Source organism: Carettochelys insculpta, chromosome 8 (genome assembly GCF_033958435.1).
Source record: "Carettochelys insculpta isolate YL-2023 chromosome 8, ASM3395843v1, whole genome shotgun sequence".
Classification (NCBI taxonomy): Eukaryota; Metazoa; Chordata; order Testudines; family Carettochelyidae; genus Carettochelys; species Carettochelys insculpta.
Window position 1 is genome coordinate 67,377,021 of NC_134144.1, and position 21,054 is coordinate 67,398,074.

At 45.1% G+C, this 21,054-nt stretch overlaps 1 protein-coding gene across 5 annotated transcripts in view; it reads right to left on the bottom strand.

The window, feature by feature from the left end:
- The window catches only part of GLI2 (GLI family zinc finger 2), a 275,040-nt gene that overhangs the window by 44,974 nt on the left and 209,012 nt on the right, over window positions 1-21,054 (bottom strand). For 4 of the 5 annotated variants that reach the window (XM_075001297.1, XM_075001298.1, XM_075001300.1 and 1 more), the window contains 2 exons: window positions 15,113-15,315; window positions 9,816-10,007 (listed from right to left, as the gene is read on the bottom strand). In XM_075001297.1, coding sequence (XP_074857398.1) covers window positions 9,816-10,007; window positions 15,113-15,315 — 395 coding nt within the window. Of the gene's footprint in view, window positions 1-9,815; window positions 10,008-10,619; window positions 10,667-15,112; window positions 15,316-21,054 lie in introns of those variants that run through there. The other variant, XM_075001301.1, reaches the window with a different exon arrangement.

Here is a 21,054-nt window from a genome sequence, read left to right on the forward strand (position 1 = left end):
CCGGCTACTCACTCTGGACTCGACGCAATTGTGGCAAACTGCACAGTCCAGACCCACTTGCACTGGTTTGAGTGTGGTGGGAAGCTCAAGCAGCCCTTAGAATTGGACAGCAGCTCCTGCATGACTGGGAGGCAGAGGCCTCTCGCCCTCCCTCTCCCAGCCAGCCGCTGCCCAGCCTCCTCCTCTTCCCCTGCGCAGCTCCAGCGGTACAGGCTTGGCCCCCCTGCTGCCTCCTTCTTAGCACAGCTCTGGCAGGGCAGGCTTGGCCACCCCTCCCCCCAGCTCTCCTTCCCCTGTGTGTAGCATGCAGGCGGCTCCCTGTTCTGCCAACTTCTTCTGGGGCTCCTTGCCGCTGCTGACACCACTTGTGGCTCTGGAGGCTGCCACTGCTTCAGCAGAAAAAACTAAAGTCCGTTCTAATGGCAGGCTTTAAGCAGAGGCAGTCTCCGGAGTGCACGTGGAGTCAGTGATGGCAGCGCTCAGAGCCACATGCGGCTCCAGAGCCACAGGATGCCGACCTCTGTCCTAGCTACTACCGTTTAGGAGGAGTTCTTGAACAGACAGACAGGCTCTCAAATATAAAGCAGACTGAAGTCACCACTGTGACAGTCTGACTGAGAAAGGAAAGCGTCCCATTCTATCAGCTTCCCCCCCCCGGTTATCAATTAATCTTAGGGTCTGTAAGATCATAAAAAGGGGGTTGTACTTGGCATAAAACAAACCCCTTCCCAATAAGAAGCAGCCAGCTGCAAACAGTCTCAGTATAACTGGTTCCTTATTCCTATCTTTCCTTCTACTACAGCATCACTCTTCTACCTTTTACTGCAGCAGATGCTGGGCATTTGTTCAGGTATCAGGTGCTGCCCTTGGCTGCTTACTTTGCCATTCCCTGGGGCCTTATAAGGCTTTACAGTTTGAGGAATTCTAAGATCCTTGTTGAAAGGCCACATTCTTATATTCCCAGTCCACAAGGTAACTGTTTAGGAGGCCTAACCTGCACATGTAAATTGGGTTCATTAGAAACCACAGTACAGGAGGATTCCTTCCAGATAAAGCACATATGGGCTGCTTTTGGGCTCTCTCTGCTGTGCACGTTTGTTTTCTGGGCAGAAGAATATTGCTGTCTTTTCTTAGAGCCTCACAGGAAAACGACAGTTTTAGGTCAGTGCAATTAAAAGCTATGACATGAAAGACAAGCTCTGCATCCAGCCATGACTACCGCTATCTTTATTTAGCTCTTGGATTCTGTTCTCAGCTCTGCCACTGGCCTTCTGGGTCTGAAACAGGGGGAAAGCCACACCAGTGAAAAGACAAGCTCACCAGGATGGCTGCACTCTTGCTGTGCCGCAGTGCAGGGGTATTAGGGTGCTGAACATGCTAGTGTAGACAAGCCCTTAGTTATCTAAGAATCACCCAAGTAAGAAGAAGCTCTGAGAAAAGAGTGCATGAACGAACTACCACGAGCAGCTGTCTCACCTGCAGATGTTCGGATGGTTGTGATAAAATAGGTTCCCCACACCAGCAGAGTACCTGCTCTGTGTTCTGCAGCATCCACAAGAGAAGATTTCTGCTTCCAGTGTACATTTGCAATTTTTTTTTCAGTTTACACAGCAGCTTTGTGTTACTGTACCCCACTATGCAATGTTGCCATGTGGTATTTAACTATGTTATGCTCCACACTAGAGTTGGCTGCACTTCAGGGGAAGGAGAAGTGATTCTTGTAAAGTTTTTAAGGTAACCTGGGGATTTTTTGGAAAGAAAGGCACTCTATGAATGTAAGATGTTATTCCAACTGCATGCATGTATTTAATGTGTGTTATTGATATACCTGCATCAAAAGAAAATCCTGCTTTATTACTAAACTATCTGCCTGCTACCATATGGCCACGTATTATCGAAATAATCTGTTAAAGGAAAAAGCAGCGGTGGGTTCAGCTTCTCAAATCAGGGTTTCAGAATGAGCCATTTCATTCCAGGTAACTCACAATTCCCCCATCATGTGCCACCCTTAACCAAATCTTGATTGTATTAGACGAACTACTAGGCTGAAAACAGCTTTTCAAACCAGACAGCAAAATGTAAATTATATTATATAGCCATTGCTTAACCAGTGGTCCTTCTAATTTTTTCCTTTCATGTGCGGAATAAATTTTGTTATGTGCATCAACATCAATAGAAACACATGCTGCTGGCTGCGGATGGCATTTGAGTTTCTGATGGGTAGCTGCTCAAAGGCTCAGCTTACAGGGAACACTGTGCCTAACTCTTTATATTGGACTCATGCTCCAATGTAGTAAATCCCAAAGCATGCAGTTGAGTCCCACCCTGTTTAGCAACAAAGAGGAAGCCGTGCTAGTCTATACACTATCAAAACAAAAAGCAGTCAAGTAGCACTTTAAAGACTAGCAAAATGGTTTATTAGGTGAGCTTTCGTGGGACAGACCCACTTCTTCAGACCATAGCCAGATCAGAACAGACTCAATATTTAAGGCACAGAGAACCAAAAACAGTAAGCAAGGAGGACAAATCAGAAAAAGATAATCAAGGTGAGCAAATCAGAGAGTGGAGGGGTGGAGGGGAAGGTCAAGAATTAGATTGAGCCAAGTATGCAGACAAGCCCCTATAGTGACTCATTAAGTTCTCATCACGATTTAAACCATAAAGGCTTCATATAAGAGTGTTTTTAAGACCTATTGACTTCAAGCAAGTTCTGAAGTCCTTTGCTGGATCAGAACTGTAGTACACAGTCAGACCCAACCTCACTGCTCTTGGCTTTGCTGGGGGTGTGTGCGTGGAGAGAGAAATCAGAATGTCCAAACACGATCCAAGAATAAATCCCAACCTAATGGATAAAATGCAGCGTGTGGACCAGATCTGATTTTTGGGGCCTGCTGCTTTTAACATGCTCTTTTGCTTGTGGAATTTCACTTCAATCCTTCATTTATTCCCACTACTACTTAGTCACTTTGTTTCCATGACTGGAACCCAAAAGTTTATAGATGAGTTTTCCAGTCATTGATCAAGAAAGCTTTAGGAAAGATTCAAGAATGCTTCAGAGCTTGGCAAAACTCAACACTCCTGTGTGATCCACCACATATTTCAGAGAGTGTCTGTCTGTCTGTTCAAGAACTCCTCCTAAAAGCTACGAGCTAGGATGCCCAAATTGGGTAGGCAGCTTCCTCTTGTCCTAACTTAAAGCAAAGTAAGTGTTTGGTTGCTCCAGCTAAATGCAATGGACCTAGAATGGGACTTCTTCCCATAAAGCCATACAGAAAAGAGACAATCACCAGATACATGAAAGGGGCTGGCAATGTGCCCCCCAGACCCCAGGTCTACCCCAGCCTGAGTCTCCCACCTCTGAGACACCTTTAGGAAGGGTAGCAGGAGTGGAGGACTGACACTACCTTCCCACCCCAAGTTTGAACAGGAACATTGCTGGCTGTTCCCCTTCGCCAGGGAGCCAGGGGAAAGTGTAGTTTTCTGCATTCCTCACTCTGGCTGGGGAGCACAGGAGGAAGATGTACCTGGACTTGGCCCAGCTGGGGGAACATGCACTCTTCTTCAGCTGTCTCTGATGGGGCTGCAGCGACCCTGGAGAGGCACTTTCACCTGGTCTCAAGCTGCAGTGGTGAGGTAGGGCTGGGGTAGTCCTCTCTCCACAGGCCAGCCTGCATACTGAACCCCACACTCCCTGCTCCACCCCAGAGCAACGATTTAAATGAATAAAAACAAGAATTGATGGAATTAAGGACTCCAGCAATGCCGTGATGGAATTTAGGACCCTGTCACATGATTTACTCCAAAGTTATCCTTGGAGAAGCCAGGTAGGAAGAGACCCTTCTGCTGAAGAGAAAATCCCATATGACTGACTGATGCTAAGTACCTTACAGGACGAGGCCCATGTTGCATTGAAGGCCCGGAGTATTTGTTAGTATTACAAAAGTTGTATTGTTTCTCTTGCCAGCTGTTTATCTGGCATGTCAGTGAGCTTCTGCAAATTGCTGAATTAAATTCAATTCAAGAAATGAACTGAGGCGGCAAAGTGGGTAAGGGAATAAGTGCTGACATGGAAGACTAAGAGGAAAATTCAAGAGGTACTCCTTTGCACCCATGGGGTTAACTCTTGAGAGGCAAGACCATAAGGAAATTATTACTGACCACCTGTTTTGATTTTGAACAAATCGCTTTCTGTTTTGGACCTCATGGGCCACGTCTACACTAGCCCCAAACTTTGAAATGGCCATGCAAATGGCCATTTTGAAGTTTACTATTGAAGCGCTGAAATACATATTCAGCAGCTCATTAGCATGCGGGTGGCTACAGCACTTCGAAATTGATGCAGCTCGCCGCCGCACGGCTCGTCCCAACGGGGCTCCTTTTTGAAAGGACCCCGCCTACTTCGAAGTCCCCTTATTCCCACCTGCTCACAGGAATAAGGGGACTTCGAAGTAGGTGGGGTCCTTTCGAAAAGGAGCCCCATTGGGATGAGCTGCGCAGCGGCGAGCCGCGTCAATTTCGAAGTGCCGCGGCCGCCCACATGCTAATGAGGCGCTGAATATGTATTTCAGCGCTTCATTAGTAAACGTCGAAATGGCCATTTATATGGCCATTTCGAAGTCTGGGGCTAGTGTAGACACGGCCATGGTTGTGATTGCAGGTAAGGGCAGAATAGTACCAGAAAGGAAAAAAATAATCAGAAATTTAGCTATGGGGTATATCCACACTGTCATCACAGCTGACAATTTCAACTTGCACAGCCATGCTTTAATCTAGCTAGTTTAAATACTGGCGCAGTGGAGCCATGGGAGCATGGGTTGTACAAGCCCACTCAGAACTATGGATAAATACTTGGTGGCTAGCCCATCTTTGCTGCTATTGATACCCAAGCTAGCCAGATTAAAGCTAGCTTGGATACATCTACGTGATCTGCAATTACACCTGATGGATGACTACAGCATGGACATACCCTTAGAATCCTGGTCTTTGGCAAATCTAATTGTTCATGGCAGGAAAGAGCTGTGAAGTTTTTATTTACAAATTTAGATGAGGTCTTATCACCGCAGCCATGGTGAAAAAAGAATTCTGTTACAAAGGAATGAAACCTCAAAGTCCACGTCCCAAAGCTCAAAAGTAGAATTTCTCATGCAGTAGTATACTGAAAAAAAAGGTGAGCTATTGCTGCTCGCACTCAGCAGGAACTGCAGTCACTCATAACTCGCTTTGCAGATGCATGCATGGAATTTGGCCTCACAATCAGCTTAAAGAAGACCCAGGTGATGAGCCAAAACGTGGGTAACGAGCCATCTATCAGGGTGCTAGACTACGAACTGGAAGTCGTCCATGAGTTCGTGTACCTAGGCTCGATGATCTCAGACAACTTGTCACTTGATAGCGAGATCAACAAGCGCATTGGAAAAGCCGCCAAAACATTTTCCAGGCTGACGAAGAGAGTATGGGCTAACAATAAGCTCACTGTACACACCAAGGTGTAGGTCTACACAGACTGTGTTTTGAGCACACTGCTGTACTCCAGCGAAACATGGACTTTGCGTTCAAAACAAGAGCAGCGGCTCAACACATTCCACATGCGCTGCCTTAGGCGCATACTCGGTATCTCATGGCAGGACAAGGTCCCCAGTAGCACAGTGCTTGAGAGGGCAGGCACTGCCTCCATGTTCACCCTTCTCAAACAGAGGCGTATGCGCTGGCTGGGCCATGTCTCACGCATGACGGATGGCCGAATACCGAAGGACCTCCTCTTCGGCGAACTGGCGTCTGGAAAGAGGCCAAAAGGGCGACCTAAATTGCGCTACAAGGACACTTGCAAGTGTGACCTCGGCACTCTCTCTATCAGTGCGAACACCTGGCATTCGCTCGCCTCAGACAGGCACGCCTGGAAACAGGGAGTGAAGGAAGCTCTTGCTATGCATGAAACTACCTTGGTGAAGGAAGCGGAAGACAGGAGAGCCCTCAGGAAGATCCGTGCCCGCGATACCAGAGCGACACCTGCCTACTGCTGCTTACAGTGCGGAAAGGACTGTCACTCCCGGATTGGATTGCACAGCCACAGAAGATGCTGCTCGAATCAGTCCAACTGGGGCGCAAACCCATGATCCCTCGGGATCGAAGGATGTCTACTAACTAACTACTATACTAAGACAGACTTCTAGTTCCAATGCTTGAACTAATTCATAAGCCAGTCAGAAGCATTACATAAAGAACATAAGAATGGACGGTCATACTGGGTTAGACCAAAGATCCATCCAACCCAGTGTCCTGTCTTCTGCTAGTGGCCAATGTCAAGTGCCCCAGAGGGAATGAACAGAACAGGTAATCATCAAGTGATTCATCCCGTTGACCATTCCCTGCTTCTGACAAACAGAGGCTAGGGACACCATCTCCGCCCATCCTGGCAAATTGCCATTGGTGGACATATCCTCTGTGAATTTATCTAGCTCATTTTTGACCTGTTATATAGTCTTGGACTTCACAACATTCTCCAGCAAGCAGTTCCACAGGTTGACTATGGATTGTGTGAAGTACTTTTTTTTTTGGTTCCTATTATTTTCATCTGGTGACCCCTAGTTTTTGTGTTATGCAAAGAAGTAAATAACTCTTTATTTGCTTTTTCCACACCAGTCATGATCTTATAGATCCCTGCCACATCCCCCCTTATTCTCTTTTCCAAGCTGAAAAGTCCCATTAAAAGTCTTATTAATTTCTCCTTATATGTCCACCCATTCCAAACCATCAGTCATTTCTGTTATCCTTTTCTGAACTTTTTCCCAATGCCAAAATACCTTTAATGAGATGAAGGGACTACGTCTGCAGGCAATACTCAAGATGTGGGTGTACCACGAATTTATACAGCGGCAATAAGATATTTCCTGTCTTACTCTCCATCCCATTCTTAAGGATTCCTTAATATTTTATTCTCTTTTTTTGACCACCACTGCACAATAAATGGCTATTTTCCGAGAACTATCCATAGCGACTCCAAGATCTCTTTCTTGAGTGTTAACAGCTAATTTAGTCCCCATCTTTGTATATGTATAGTTAGGATTATTCTTCCAGTATGCATGACTTTGTATATGTATAGTTAGGATTATTCTTCCAGTATGCATGACTTTGCATTTACCACCACCAACAGAATTCATCTGCCATTTTGTTGCTCAGTCACCTAGTTTTGAGAGAACCTGCTGAAGCCCTTCACCATTTGCTTTGTACTTAACTACTTTGTGCATCTTTGTGTGATCGGCAAATTTAGCCACTGCACTGTTTACTGCTTTCTTCGGACCATTTATTAATATGATGATCTGGTCTCAATACAGATGCCTGTGGGACAGCTCTCTCCATTCTGAAAACAGACCATTTATTTGTTTTCTAACCAGCTATCAGTCCATGAAAGGACCTTCCATTTTACCCAATGACAGCTTAATTTGATCACTTGGGAACTTGTCAAAGGCTTTCTGGAAATTTAATTACACTATATGCACTGGATCCCCCTTGTCCTCATGCTTGCTGACCCCCTCAGAGAATTTTAGTAATTTGGTGAGGCATGATTTCCCTTTCAAATATCATGCTGATTTTCTCCAACAAATTCTGCATCTGACAATTCTGTACTTTACTATAGTTTCAAACAAGTTGCCCGGTACTGAAGTTAGACTTGCAGCTCTGTAATTGCCAAGGTCACCTCTAAAGCCCCCTTTCAAAGTTGGCATCACATTAGCTATCCTCCAGTCATTTGGAACAGAAGATGATTTAAAGGATAGGTTACAAGCCACAGTTAGTAGTTCTGCAATCTCATATTTGGGATTTTTCAGAACTCTTGGGTGAATGCCATCTGGTCCTGGTGACTTATAACTGTGTAGTTGGTTTGTTTTTTTTTCCCACCAAACCTTCTCTAATGACACTTCAAACTGGGAAAACTCAAATTTGTCACCTAAAAAGAATGGCTCAGATTTGGGAATCTCCCTCACGTTCTCAGCCACAAAGATTGACGCAAAAAATTCATATAGTTTCTCTGCACTTACCTTATTGTCCTTGAGTGTTCCTTTAGCATTTTGAGCATTCAGTGACTCCAATGGCTATTTAGCTGGTTTTCTGCTTTTGATGTACTTTAAAAAATATTGCTATTATTTTCTGAATTTTTGGCTATCTGTTCTTCAAATTCCTATTTGGCCTTCCTCCTAACTACATTTTTATACTTCATTTGCCAGAGTTTATGGTCTTTTCCATTTTCCTCACCAGGATTTAACTTCTACTTTTTAAAACAATGCCTTTTTATAATAGAATCACAGAATTCTAGGGCTGGTAGAGACCTCAGGAAGTCATCAAGTCCAGCCCCCTGCCAAAGCAGGATCAACCCTAACTAACTCATCCCAGTCACGGCTTTGTCAAGCTGTGACTTAAAAACTTCTGTCTCTCACTCCTTCTTTACTTATTATTATTATTATTATTATTATGTAGCAATGAACATAGAATCATGCTGGGTTCTCTTCCTGTGCATCAGCACCTCTAAACACTCCATAGGCCCCATCTTGCCCTCAGTGGTGGTTTTGTGGAGCCCTCTTTAGTTTTCATGGAGTGAGACACCATGAGGAGACAAATATCTTATGTCTTTGAAACAATCAGTGCAGTCTAAGCTGAATCTACAGTATGAATTACAATTGTAAGGTTATAATATGGAAGGATTTCGGTACAGGGCAGAACTATGGGCACTCACCCTACATTTTCATACCTTAACATGATTTTATTTCTTTTCAGCTTAACCTTAATGCTGCATTTTATAGATTTATAACAACCAATATCCCTATGACAATTTTTACCATGTACTTTCAACTTTAATTTCATGTAAACATAGATTTTTTTTTTCCTGGGCATTTAGATTTCTGTGGTCTCCCGAAGCTTGAACCAAATCTCCTTGCACTAGGTGCTGTGTAACACATCATAAGATACAGCCTGTGCTCCCTAGAAGTTTACAGTCTAAACAAAAAAGACAGATAAGGTGGGAAAGGAAACAGAGGCACAAGGAGGTGAAATGGGTTGTCTGGAATTCCACTGCGGGTCACTGGAGGAGCAGTGACTAGCGCTCCAGATCAGCACACAACAGACCATGCTGCCTTCCTTGTATTTAGCAGCCAAAACACCTCTCTAAACGGTCATGATTACTTTTATGATCAGCATCTCCTGAAACAGATTCTGTTTTCGGAGCTGAAAGGAGGACAGAGGAGTTTTGGGGGCCAGAGGAAGTGATATTTTGGTGGCCGCGTGCTGAATCCACACATCAAAACGTGCAGCAGCGGTGTCAACACTCAGGAGAACCATGCCCAGGACCGTCCCCAGTGGAGAGCAGTAACCTGTGAGGGGGTGCCACAACTTGAGAGGTCCTCCCACAGCACAGATGAGGAGAGGTGGAGAAGAAGAAAAGAGCTGCAAAAACCACCCTGCACCCCTCCAACAGCTACCAACACCTGCCCCTTCTGTGATAAGACCTACGTCTCCAGAATCGGGCTGGTCAGCCACCAGCAGACTCACAAATAGGAGGGTGACATGAAGATGTCCCATTTGCTATCAAGTGACTGCTGGGAGAGAAGAAAGATTGTTTTTATAAAGAGAAACTTTTTAAACTCTGCTTTTGTAACCCAATAATTATAGTGAAGCCCTGAGGATCTTCAGCAACACAGAGTAACCACACACAGGAACATCTGCTTTCACCCACTTGGAGAACAGTTCTCCAGGCTTGAGTAAACTCCTCCCAGAGGAACACTCTCTGAGGTGCCCCCAACCAAGGGGCCAGCACAGTCCCTACTCACCATCTATAGGGCTGAGGTAATCATGAAGATGCGCCGTGCTGGCTGCTCCCCCACTCTGCATCAGGAGGTCCCCGTAAGGATTCGGATGGCTGGCCATCAGCGTCATCTGGTGATAGTAGTCAGCAGGGTTCGCTCCTGGAGGGGGAGGAGGTAAACCGAAGAGGCCTCTCTCTTTTAGATGCTCATGAGCCACTGCAGAGGCAGAGAGTGAGGAGACAAACACAGGGAAAATGTTCTCACTGTAAGTAAAACGGCAGCACTGACACGAGAGCCTGCTCCACAGCCCCCAAGCCCTCTCATTACAACTCAGTTTGGTGCTTTAATGACGTGTGTTTGGGTGTGTTTCTGTGGACAAAAGGGGCCTCTGCATTCCTCCATTTCCGCAAATTTATAAACAACCTCTCATTCCCCCTTCTAATAATCCTTCCACATGAAAACAAAATTCACTGCAGGGAGAGGGCTAGAAGGCCTGACCAGCTTACAGCAAAAACGCTGTCAGCATTAACTTCAGTGCCTATTAGCAAAGAAAAAGACAAGTAGAGTCCAGCTAATGACAGCAGCACCAGGAAGTAAAAGCTGAGATCTAATGCAGCGAGCTAGGTTTAGTGTCTGGCAGTGTAAAACCATTTTGGCTGCCAAAGCCAATTATGCTCATTTTCCTCCCACTGTAATTTTTCAACCCTGCCTCCCCACCAGCTCTCCATTAAATTATTTACCATAGCCTAAACAAAAAACAGCCCACAATGCCCCTTTTAAAATGCCATATAATGAAACTCGATATGCAATGTGGTGGGAAAAAAGTACCTGAGCCATAAAACCTCTCTGCTGTACGCTGAGAGTGTAGGTTTGGAATCTTAACGCTTACTTGCATGAGCGAAACCTAATTCACAGGAACAGAAGAGACACATTTTAAAGGTATGCGTGTGCCTGCATCTATCCAAGGTACTTACTTGCCTCCAGTTACTGCAGCATCTAAACCAGGGTTGGCCAACATGTGGTCCCTGGGCCAGAATCCAACCCAACAAGATTTTTATCTGGCTTGCAAAGCCCCATGGTAGCAGCAGCAGCAGCAGCGCCATTTTACCCAAGCCTGCCCCATGCTCACTTTAGCCTACTCAGGCTGGGGCAGGGGTCGGCAACCTGTGGTTCTGAAGCCGCATGAGGCTTTTTAAGGAGTCACTTGCGGCTCCTGGGCATGGCCACCATTGACTCCTGTTGTGGCTCCCCCTGCTGTGGCTTAAATAATGGAACTAAATTTAATTGGTTTAATGGCTGGTAAAGCAGTAGGAGGGATCTGGCCATTAAACCAATTGAATTTAGTTCCATTATTTCAGTGTAGCTGGGCAGGGAGCTGCCCATGCTGCAGGTGGGGGAAATAAGCAGGAGAACTGGAGGGACCATGACAGCAGAGTCTGCCCCTGCCAGAGCTGCACAGCCCCACTGAGAAGGAGGCAGGAGGGAGGAGGAGCAGGAGGAGGGAAACAGCAGCCATGGAGGAGCAGCAGTAGTGTGCATAGTGGGAGGAGCTTGTCGCCTGAGGAGGTTAACCCTGAGGAGCTGCGTCTACACGTGCACGCTACTTCGAAGTAGCGGCACCAACTTCGAAATAGCGCCCGTCGCGTCTACACGCGTCGGGCGCTATTTCGAAGTTAACTTCGACGTTAGGCGGCGAGACGTCGAAGTCGCTAACCTCATGAGGAGATAGGAATAGCGCCCTACTTCGACGTTCAACGTCGAAGTAGGGACTGTGTAGACGATCCGCATCCCGCAACGTCGAAATTGCCGGGTCCTCCATGGAGGCCATCAGCTGGGGGGTTGAGAGATGCTCTCTCTCCAGCCCCTGCGGGGCTCTATGGTCACCGTGGGCAGCAGCCCTTAGCCCAGGGCTTCTGGCTGCTTCTGCGGCAGCTGGGGATCTATGCTGCAGGCACAGGGTCTGCAACCAGTTGTCAGCTCTGTGTATCTTGTGTTGTTTAGTGCAACTGTGTCTGGGAGGGGCCCTTTAAGGGAGCGGCTGGCTGTTGAGTCCGCCCTGTGACCCTGTCTGCAGCTGTGCCTGGCATCCCTATTTCGATGTGTGCTACTTTGACGTGTAGACGTTCCCTCGCTGCGTCTATTTCGATGTTGGGCTGAGCAATGTCGAAGTTGAACATCGACGTTGCCGGCCCTGGAGGACGTGTAGACGTTATTCATCGAAATAGACTATTTCGATGTCGCAACATCGAAATAAGCTATTTCGATGTTGGCTGCACGTGTAGACGTAGCCAGGGTGTGGGGGCAGATGTGGGCGCTGAGGAAGGCAAAGCCTAGAGAAGGGGTGTGGGTTTGGGGTTAAGCCTAGGGATGAGTGGGGCAGGTTTGCAGATGGGGGGGGATAAAGCTTGGTGATGGGGGGGTAAATTTGGAGGTTGAGGTGGGTGAAACCTGGAGATGGTAACAACTTTCTAACTGGTACAAACAAACATGTGCTCTGTTTTTAAAATAGGGGTGACAAAATTACGGTTTGATGATATTTATTAAGGACCGTCTCAGATTCATGTGCATTGCAGTTCTTGAAGGATTGATTTTTTAACTGTATTTGAAAAAAAAAAGTCTCTTCTTGCTATTTTGGTTGCAGACCCCTACCTTAAAATAATAAAATATCAATTTATGCTGCATTTTTCTGCTTTGAATGATAATGCTATTTTGTGTTCTTCACCCTCGGAACATGTAAAAAAATTGCCACATGGCCCTCAATGCAAAAATTTGGTCACCCCAATCTAAACACTTCACAGTCTTTTGATGGATATATCTTCATCTCATTGATGTGAGGTAGTAAAGGGGTATCTTTTTTTTTTTTTTATACATACAGGGAACTGAGGCACAAAAAAACTCGGGTATGTCTACACAGCAGCCTTATTCTGCAATAAGCTATTCCACTATAGCTATTCCAAATTAGCTTACTTTGAAATAATGCTGCTACACACAAAAATGCATTGCAGAATAGCACTTAGCTCTGTCTTTCAAAATACAGCCTCTGCCCACACAGGGCCTATTTTGAAATAGAGCCACTGGATGCACTATGGCTTATTTCGAAGTAGGCGCTATACCTTAACTTAACAGCACCTATTTCAAAATACCAATTTCTAATGAGGTGCTATTCCTCATAGAATGAGGTTCACCAATTTCGAAATAAGGCTAAGTAGCGTTTGTGTTGTGGAGATGCTACGATAGCTGTTATTTCGAAATAACTGTGCTGTGTAGACCTACCCTAAATGTCTTCCCCAGGGTCACTGGCTCATCCTTCCTCTCTATGTAGATGGGTACAACAGCTAAATTTGCACACTTGGTATTGATTTCTTATGGAGATTTACTGTACTGATTTTGGAAGAAAGAGAAAGAGACAGACAGACTCTGGGCTCCATATCTATGCCTCTGTTTCAAGGTTTTCTAAAATTCTTCACTGAAGAGCCTCCAGTTCTGCATTTCCCCCTCTCTCCTACCTCATATACACAGCATTTAACATCATCAAACACTTCATAAACTTGTGTGATGCCTCAGCTCAGTAAGATGGTGAAAGTAGAAAGTATACTGAATACAGCCTGAGGCTTAGCTGGATCTGGGTTATTTGCAGTCTAGTCTCTGTATACCACATCCCATTGTTGAGGACTATTCTGATGAGATTATTTGAGGGGAGCAGAAATAATAGCGAAAGAAGGGTCAGGTGGCCTCTTCCCCTTACATTAGGAACTGGGAAGTAGCCTTTAAGTAGTTATTTTGTCTCTTAGGGAGCCCTGCCTGCTGTCTTCTGTTGTAGAAGCAACAAGAACCCAACTGAGCAGCAACATATATCTGTAGCGAGGCCTTATGTGTTTGTATATAGTTAATAAACGTGGTTATTTGGAACCCAACTGCGGCCACGATGTTTCCTTATATTCTTAGTGTTGTACAAAGAGCAAAGACACAACAAACACTTTGCACAGCTGCAGCCTGGCCACAGGGCTATGGGGGTCTCTGTGGGGACCGACTGCCAGAAAAGCTCAGAAGAGCAGAGACTGGAGTAAAAGGGTACATAATTTTAAGCAAAATATTTATAATAGAGCCCAACAGAAACAGCTATTCTCACGCTCTGGTTTGTCAATGCAATGATGCAAAACAAATGTGTCGTTACAGACGAGGGAAAAAACAACAGTTCCCCACTACAGAGAACAGCTGTAGATGCTTTGCAGCTGGAGATCCTTGGGGGATAGTGAATTTAGTGCTGGTAAAAAGTGCCAGTGCTACAAAACAGCTACAGCACAAGTAGCAGCAAAGCAAACTCCTGAAGCAAGGAATGGCCACATGCTTCAACCGTGTGACCCCTTCTAGGTAAAAGCATTGCCAGGCATGTTCAACTTCTGCCCTCTCTGTGGAGAATGCCAATACGGATGCCAGCCACACCAAAGCTGCGTCTACACGTGCACGCTACTTCGAAGTAGCGGCAGTAACTTCGAAATAGCGCCCGTCACGTCTACACGTGTTGGGCGCTATTTCGAAGTTGAAATCGACGTTAGGCGGCGAGACGTCGAAGTCGCTAACCCCATGAGGGGATGGGAATAGCGCCCTACTTCGACGTTCAACATCGAAGTAGGGACGTGTAGACGATCCGCGTCCCGCAACATCGAAATAGCGGGGTCCTCCATGGCGGCCATCAGCTGGGGGGTTGAGAGATACTCTCTCTCCAGCCCTTGCGGGGCTCTGTGGTCACCGTGGGCAGCAGCCCTTAGCCCAGGGCTTCTGGCTGCTGCTGCTGCAGCTGGGGGTCCGTGCTGCATATACAGGGTCTGCAACTAGTTGTTGGCTCTGTGTATCTTGCACTGTTTAATGAAAGTGTGTCTGGGAGGGGCCCTTTAAGGGAGCGACTTGCTGTTGAGTCCGCCCCGTGACCCTGTCTGCAGCTGTGCCTGGCTCCCTTATTTCGATGTGTGCTACTTTGGCGTGTAGACGTTCCCTCGCTGTGCCTATTTCGATGTTGGGCTGAGCAACGTCGAAGCTGAACATCGACGTTGCCAGCCCTGGAGGACGTGTAGACGTTATTCATCGAAATAGCCTATTTCGATGTCGCAACATCGAAATAAGCTATTTCGAAGTTGGGTGCACGTGTAGACGTAGCCCAACTGTGTTGTCAGTGGGGGAAGGGAAGGGAGATAAGATAGAACATATTTCAAACAGCTGATCTAAGAACTGCACAACTCATTTCATGTCAGCCACTTAACAGCTTGCTGTGCAGCTACAGCTTTAAACACTCACACCGAGTGTAAGGAGAACAACGTGCTTACCATCAGCAGGGCTAAGGGCTCTGGCAGCAGAGATCATGGAGAGAGTGGGACTGCTGTGCACAGAGCGGAGGTAATGTTCCATATGAGGGTTCATGTACGGGTGAGGGGGGTTGAAAGGCGATTCACCAGGTCCTGCTGGGTGAGGAGAAAGGCGAATAAGGGAGATGTCTGAGATAACAGGGCTGCCACTGAGGGTTGGAGGCCTGTGAAGGAAACAGAAAAACATACTGTAGATTAGCCTTCAATTTCATTAATCCCTCTTCGTGCTTTTTTTCCTTTTTCTTTAAGCCATAGCACGATTGCAGAACGGGACTTCTGGGTTCTGTTCCCAGCTCTGACTTGCTCTGTGAACTTAGGAAATTTTTCTGCTCCTCCGTTTGTCCTCCTGTTAAATAGATACTCGATGAGTGTATATGGATCACCGCCATCTGTTAGAAAAGAGCAGTTTTGATTTTCTCCATATCTAGGTTAGGAGTCAGCAACTCCAGGCATGCATACTAAGAATGGGTTTCATCAGCACATAGGGCGGGAGCTCAGCCCCGCCCCTCCTCCCCATTGCAGTTGGGAGCTTGCTCAAAGCCATCCTGCCTGTGGATTAACAAAAGACCAGCTAATGCTACTAACTACCACCTATATGGTAGAGCTCTGCATCTTAATTTACTTATCTACTGTTGTAAATAGGACTATTAGTGACTGTAAAAAGTATCACCTGCACTCACACAGTACATAGAGGTCAAAAGCTCAAATTTCAGCACTTTGCCTGAGAAAGGTTGCTGACCCATGGTCTAGGTTTTCTACTGCTAATCGCCATTGAAGAATGTTCTGTATCACAACTAGTTTTCGAGCAAAACGTTCAGGGATAAATTATTGGGAAATTCACTGGGGCCGCAGTATGTGGCACCATGACATATGTGACATCCTAGCTGGACACAAGTTTGCTATAATACTGACCTCGCATGGATATTGTGAAGATGGTTTTAAAATTTTTCATCACATGCCCTGAGATCTTCAGGGAACAGGTGTGATGAAAGTGCAAGGCAGTAGAATTATTCTTTACAAGGTTTTGTTCCTCTGACTACGAACTTCAGAGAGAAAAGATAACATGTCCATTGCTGCTTCCCTGCGTGAAGGTACCTCCTTTGTTCTCTTCTAAACCTGCTCATAGTGAGACCAGGGACTTGTCAAACATAAGAAAAGAGACAGAGACTTTGTCAGAAGGTAATCAGAAGAGGTGTATGTTTGCCATCAAGTCAGGCGGAATTTCTGTGCTCAGAGGTTGGACCAAATTGCTAAAGTCAATAGAAGTAGTGCAGCTAAGTTTCTGGAACAGGAGTGGGACAAGAAAGGGAAAGCTAAGCTACAGGCACTCTCCACTTTTATGGTTATGAAGGTGAGCCGCAGGATGAGCTGCAGTTCTTGGTCTGTTAAGGGCAGGTCTTGAACTCCTATTTGTTCTTTGAAAATTCTTTCTTCTGCCCATTTCAGACAGCAAACTGTACCTTCAAGGGGTCAGTAGCTGCTGCCGTTGCAATGTCTAGAAACAAAAGAAGTTTTGGAGGGAGGATAGTCAAGTGATTAGAGCAGGGAAGGCGGAGCCAGAATTCCTGCATTCTATCCCATGCCCTGCCACTGAATTAAATAACCCCAGGCATACCACTTAGCTGGCCCCCTGACTAATAACTTCTCCTGCAGAAGTTAACCAAAACTTTTTCAAACCACATTGGAAAGTTTAAGTTTTTCAGGAGAAACATTATCGTCAGGACAGATTTTTTTCAGGTGTATTCCAGTTCTAGAATCCTTAGTGCTAAATCCTTCAGTCCCTGATTAGACAAAGTCCCCATCCAAGTGAGAGTTTGACCTGAAAAACGATTCTGCAAATGCTGCAAGTTTAGGTATCTGGACATGCCTACACTATGGAAAAAAAAATCAGACGTGTATTTCAAACCCGCAATGGCTCCATCAATTGTAGCAAAGGGCAAAGATGGTGTGTACTGAGGACTTGGGTGTTTATTCCATTGTATCTTCTACCCTTACTAATAACCCAATGACAATAATGCATGTGCAGGCTATCATACAGCCTTTATCCTTCCTATCACTTGGGTATAAATACTGGCTCTGAATTATCCAGCCTACACTCAGCCCTTGTGTTCAGCCCCTTCATAAACCAGCAAAGGAAGTCCCACCAAAACAAGCCTCTGGCACCAGGAAAGGAAACTGGAGGTATCCGTTATTTTAGCATGTGATTACGGTACCACAGGTGTGTGTAGTGCTAGATGCAAAGAATACAAACACAATCCCTGTAGTGAATAGGGGCATATAGGGAGAGATGACAATAGACAAATAGAAAAGGGAGGTTCTACACCACATTAGATCCCTTTTAAATTAGTTAGCTCAAATCAGGGTTGGCCAGGAAAGGTGGGTCATTGTCAGGGTAGCAGAGCATGCCTAATGATGGGTTCTGATGATGTGATGTATAAGATAAAAGACTTGGCAGCATGAAAGAAGCTGCTGGTGGGTAAAGGGTACAAAGGTGTAGTGGAAGGACGCAAAATTAACAAGATAAAGCACCCAAGAACTGGCACTGGTAGCACATTGTATAAAGGATTCAACTTAAGTCTATTTCAGTGTCCCCGTTATGGTGTGTGTGCAAATACCTGTCTCTTTGCACATACATGCAACCACAGGCATGAAGCTCTCTGAGTCATGAAGACTTGTCACCTGAACCCCAAGACACAGACTTCACCCTCTAGCTGCAACAATTCAGGTGACTTTTTATTTATAAAAACAAGAAGTCCTGTGGCACCTTATGGACTAACATTTGCATCTGACAAAGTGGGTCTTTGCCCACGAAAGCTTATGCTCCAAAAAATCTGTTAGTCTATAAGGTGCCACAGGACTTCTTGTTGTTTTTGCAGATACAGACCAGCATGGCTACCCCCAATACTTTTTATTTATAATAGAGTGTCAACAAAACTGCACAAAATTGTAACACAAACTTTACAGCCTTACTCAGCAATTTAAGAGGGTACTTGCTTACTCTTTTGCATGTTTCTCTTTCTCTTTCTGATAAATTCGAAAATCTTGCAAGTTTTGAACACTTTCTGATGATGTACAAATACATTAATATGTTTTAAATAAATAAACAGATTGTTCTGAATAGTCTCCTGCAATGATAAAGTCTGCCACTCACCAGTGTAAAATGCAAGGCAGCAAAAACCTATAATTTATGAGGTATATTCAGTATCCAACACACACACACATACACGTTTATTGGAATCACTCCTGATTTTCATTGCAACAAGTGAAAACAGAGTCAAGCACATTACATTTTATAGTCCTGAAAGACAAACTTATGATCACACAGTGATTTCAATCTCACAATCTCCCCACCTGTGTTACTATGTCATTCTGTCACCAAAATTATGTAAGCAACTGAGTCACTTTCCAAAGCTGCCTTGTTCCACACTGTGTTCCCTATGTATGGTGGCTGGCTAACATCCTCTGTATTTCAGCCATGACATCATCTACAAGAGCAGCATGCCTGCAAGGCTCAGCCAAGCTTGAGCTAAGATTTGTGCAACAGTTGAGGTTGCTGCTAGTAAGTCAACTGTGTATGAAATCTACCAATTTATCTGGGGAGGAAGGAGGCAAAGGGAGGAGAAGAGAAATGAATCAAAGTCTCTGCTCCAGATTTAGTTTCACATCACTTCTACCAATCTCCACCACCTCATCTGGAAAAAATGAATGGGGTTTTTGAAAAAAGTGATGTCATTAAGAAAACATCTGACTAATTTTTCTTCTGATGAAGACTTAATACAAGCAAGGGGGAATGTAAATTAAAAGCAGCTCCAATTTACCCCAGCCCATGAAGCCTGTCTTTATATATAAGCCATGAAAGGAGTATTTTTACATATACAATAAGTTCTCTCTTTCATCAATACTCAGAGATTCTCCCAATGGGGTTGTGAACTTCTTTGATCCAGGCTTGAAACTATGTATTACCAGGTTTATGAGTCTTCTGAGGCTACGGTGATCAAACTGTGAGGCTGACATCTAAAATTCATTTAATAATATGCAGGGCTCAGGATTAATCTTCTCCATGCTAAATCATGTGGAAGATTCTGAGTCCCTCAGAAGAGGAAAAACTCAATCCTGACCAAAAGGTAAAGCTGGAGAAAAAGAATCAAGATTTCAACGAAAATGCTCGCAAATGGGAATGAAGCTGGAATCAGCTGTGAGTGCAGTGGACTGGATTCAATGGCCTCTGAAGGTCCCTTCCAGTTCTGTGAGACAGGTGGAGCATGAGGCTGGCGGATGGCTAAAGAATTGGAATCAAACTCAGAGGCTCAACTGAAATGGATTCAGTTTTTAGTTCTTCTACTAATTCCCTCGATGACCTTGGGCAAGTTACTTAGCTTCTCTATGTCTCGGTTTCTTCTTTGCAAGGCTCCAGTCGACACTGCAAGTTTCTTTTCGCAGCATGCAGAATGTGTGCTGGAAGAGGCCCCAGGCACACACGTAAGTAGCAGTGCAGACAGTGATTCCTGGCTTAGGTAAGAACATAAGAACAGCCATAAAGGGTCAGACCATAGGTCCATCAAGTCCAGTACCCTGTCTTCCAACAGTGGCCAGTGCCAGGTGCCCCAGAGAGAATGAACAGAACAGGTAATCATCAAGTGATCAATTCCCTGTCACCCATTTCCAGCCTCTGGCAAACAGAGACTAGGAACACCCTCCATGACCATCCTGGCTAATAGCCATCAACAGACCTATCCTCATGAATTTATCTAGCTGTGCTATAGTCTTGGCTTTCACAACATCTTCTGGCAAGGAGTTCCACAGGTTAACCGTGCATTGTGTGAAAAATATTGCTTGTTTGTTTTAAACCTGCTGCCTGTTGATTTTCACTTGGTGAGCCCTAGTTCTTGTGTTGTGAGGAGTAAATAACATTTCCTTATTTACTTTCTCCACACCAGTCATGATTTTATATACCTCTATCATATCCCCCTTAGTAAGTTTTTTTTCCCCCAAGCTAAAACGGGGAGTAAAGTTTAGACATCCTTGAATGGAGTGGGTAGATACCTGGGTACACACCCCACACAACTCTCTTCGTGTCCAAATGCTATAAAATATAATGGGAGTGAGGTGCCTGTTTGCCAGAGGTGCCTTTCAAAATTCCAATTTGTGCCATTAGGAGTCAATTCTTATGCAGTGATTTACCTCTTCCAAGAGGCACAGAAGAGTCCCCCAATTTACCCTCTCAATAGCTCTGTGAAGCAGAAAAGGTTACCTTCTCCCTCTTTCCCTTTTTTATTTTAACAGGCATAGAAACTGAGGTGGGGAAAGTCCACTGATTTGCCTATGGCCACACACTGAGGGTATGTCAATACTTACCAGAAGATTGACTCCTTCAGGGTCAATCTTCCAGGGTTTGATTTAGTGCACCTAGTGGGTACATGCTAAATCAAATCAACAGGGCTCTACACTTGGCCTTGATACTCCTCATTGTTGCAAGAGGTAAGGGAGGTTAATGGGAGAATTTCTTCCATCTGCATGGAGAGCCAGAAAAAAAAAATCGCTCTTTGATACATCGATTCCAGCTACGCAATTGTCATAGCTGGAATTGCATATCTGAGATTGATTTTTCAGTATAGTGTAGACCCGGCCTGAGCTGGTGGCAGAGCTGATGTTGTAGAACTTTCAAGCTACCAGACCCCTAATTCACACTTCTCTTCAAATGAGCTGTCTACAAATTATTGTTGACAGCTATGGAGGAAGCATCTTAAAAAAAATGCACGGGGCAGCATTGGGGTTACTAAATATTTTCTCCTTGCTCCAACAATCAGCTATCTATGAAAGGAAACTCTTAGGCATCTACAGACACGGATAGGAAGCAGTGAACATTTCTTGCATTCATGGACAGTGATTTTAGAGTCCCTAAG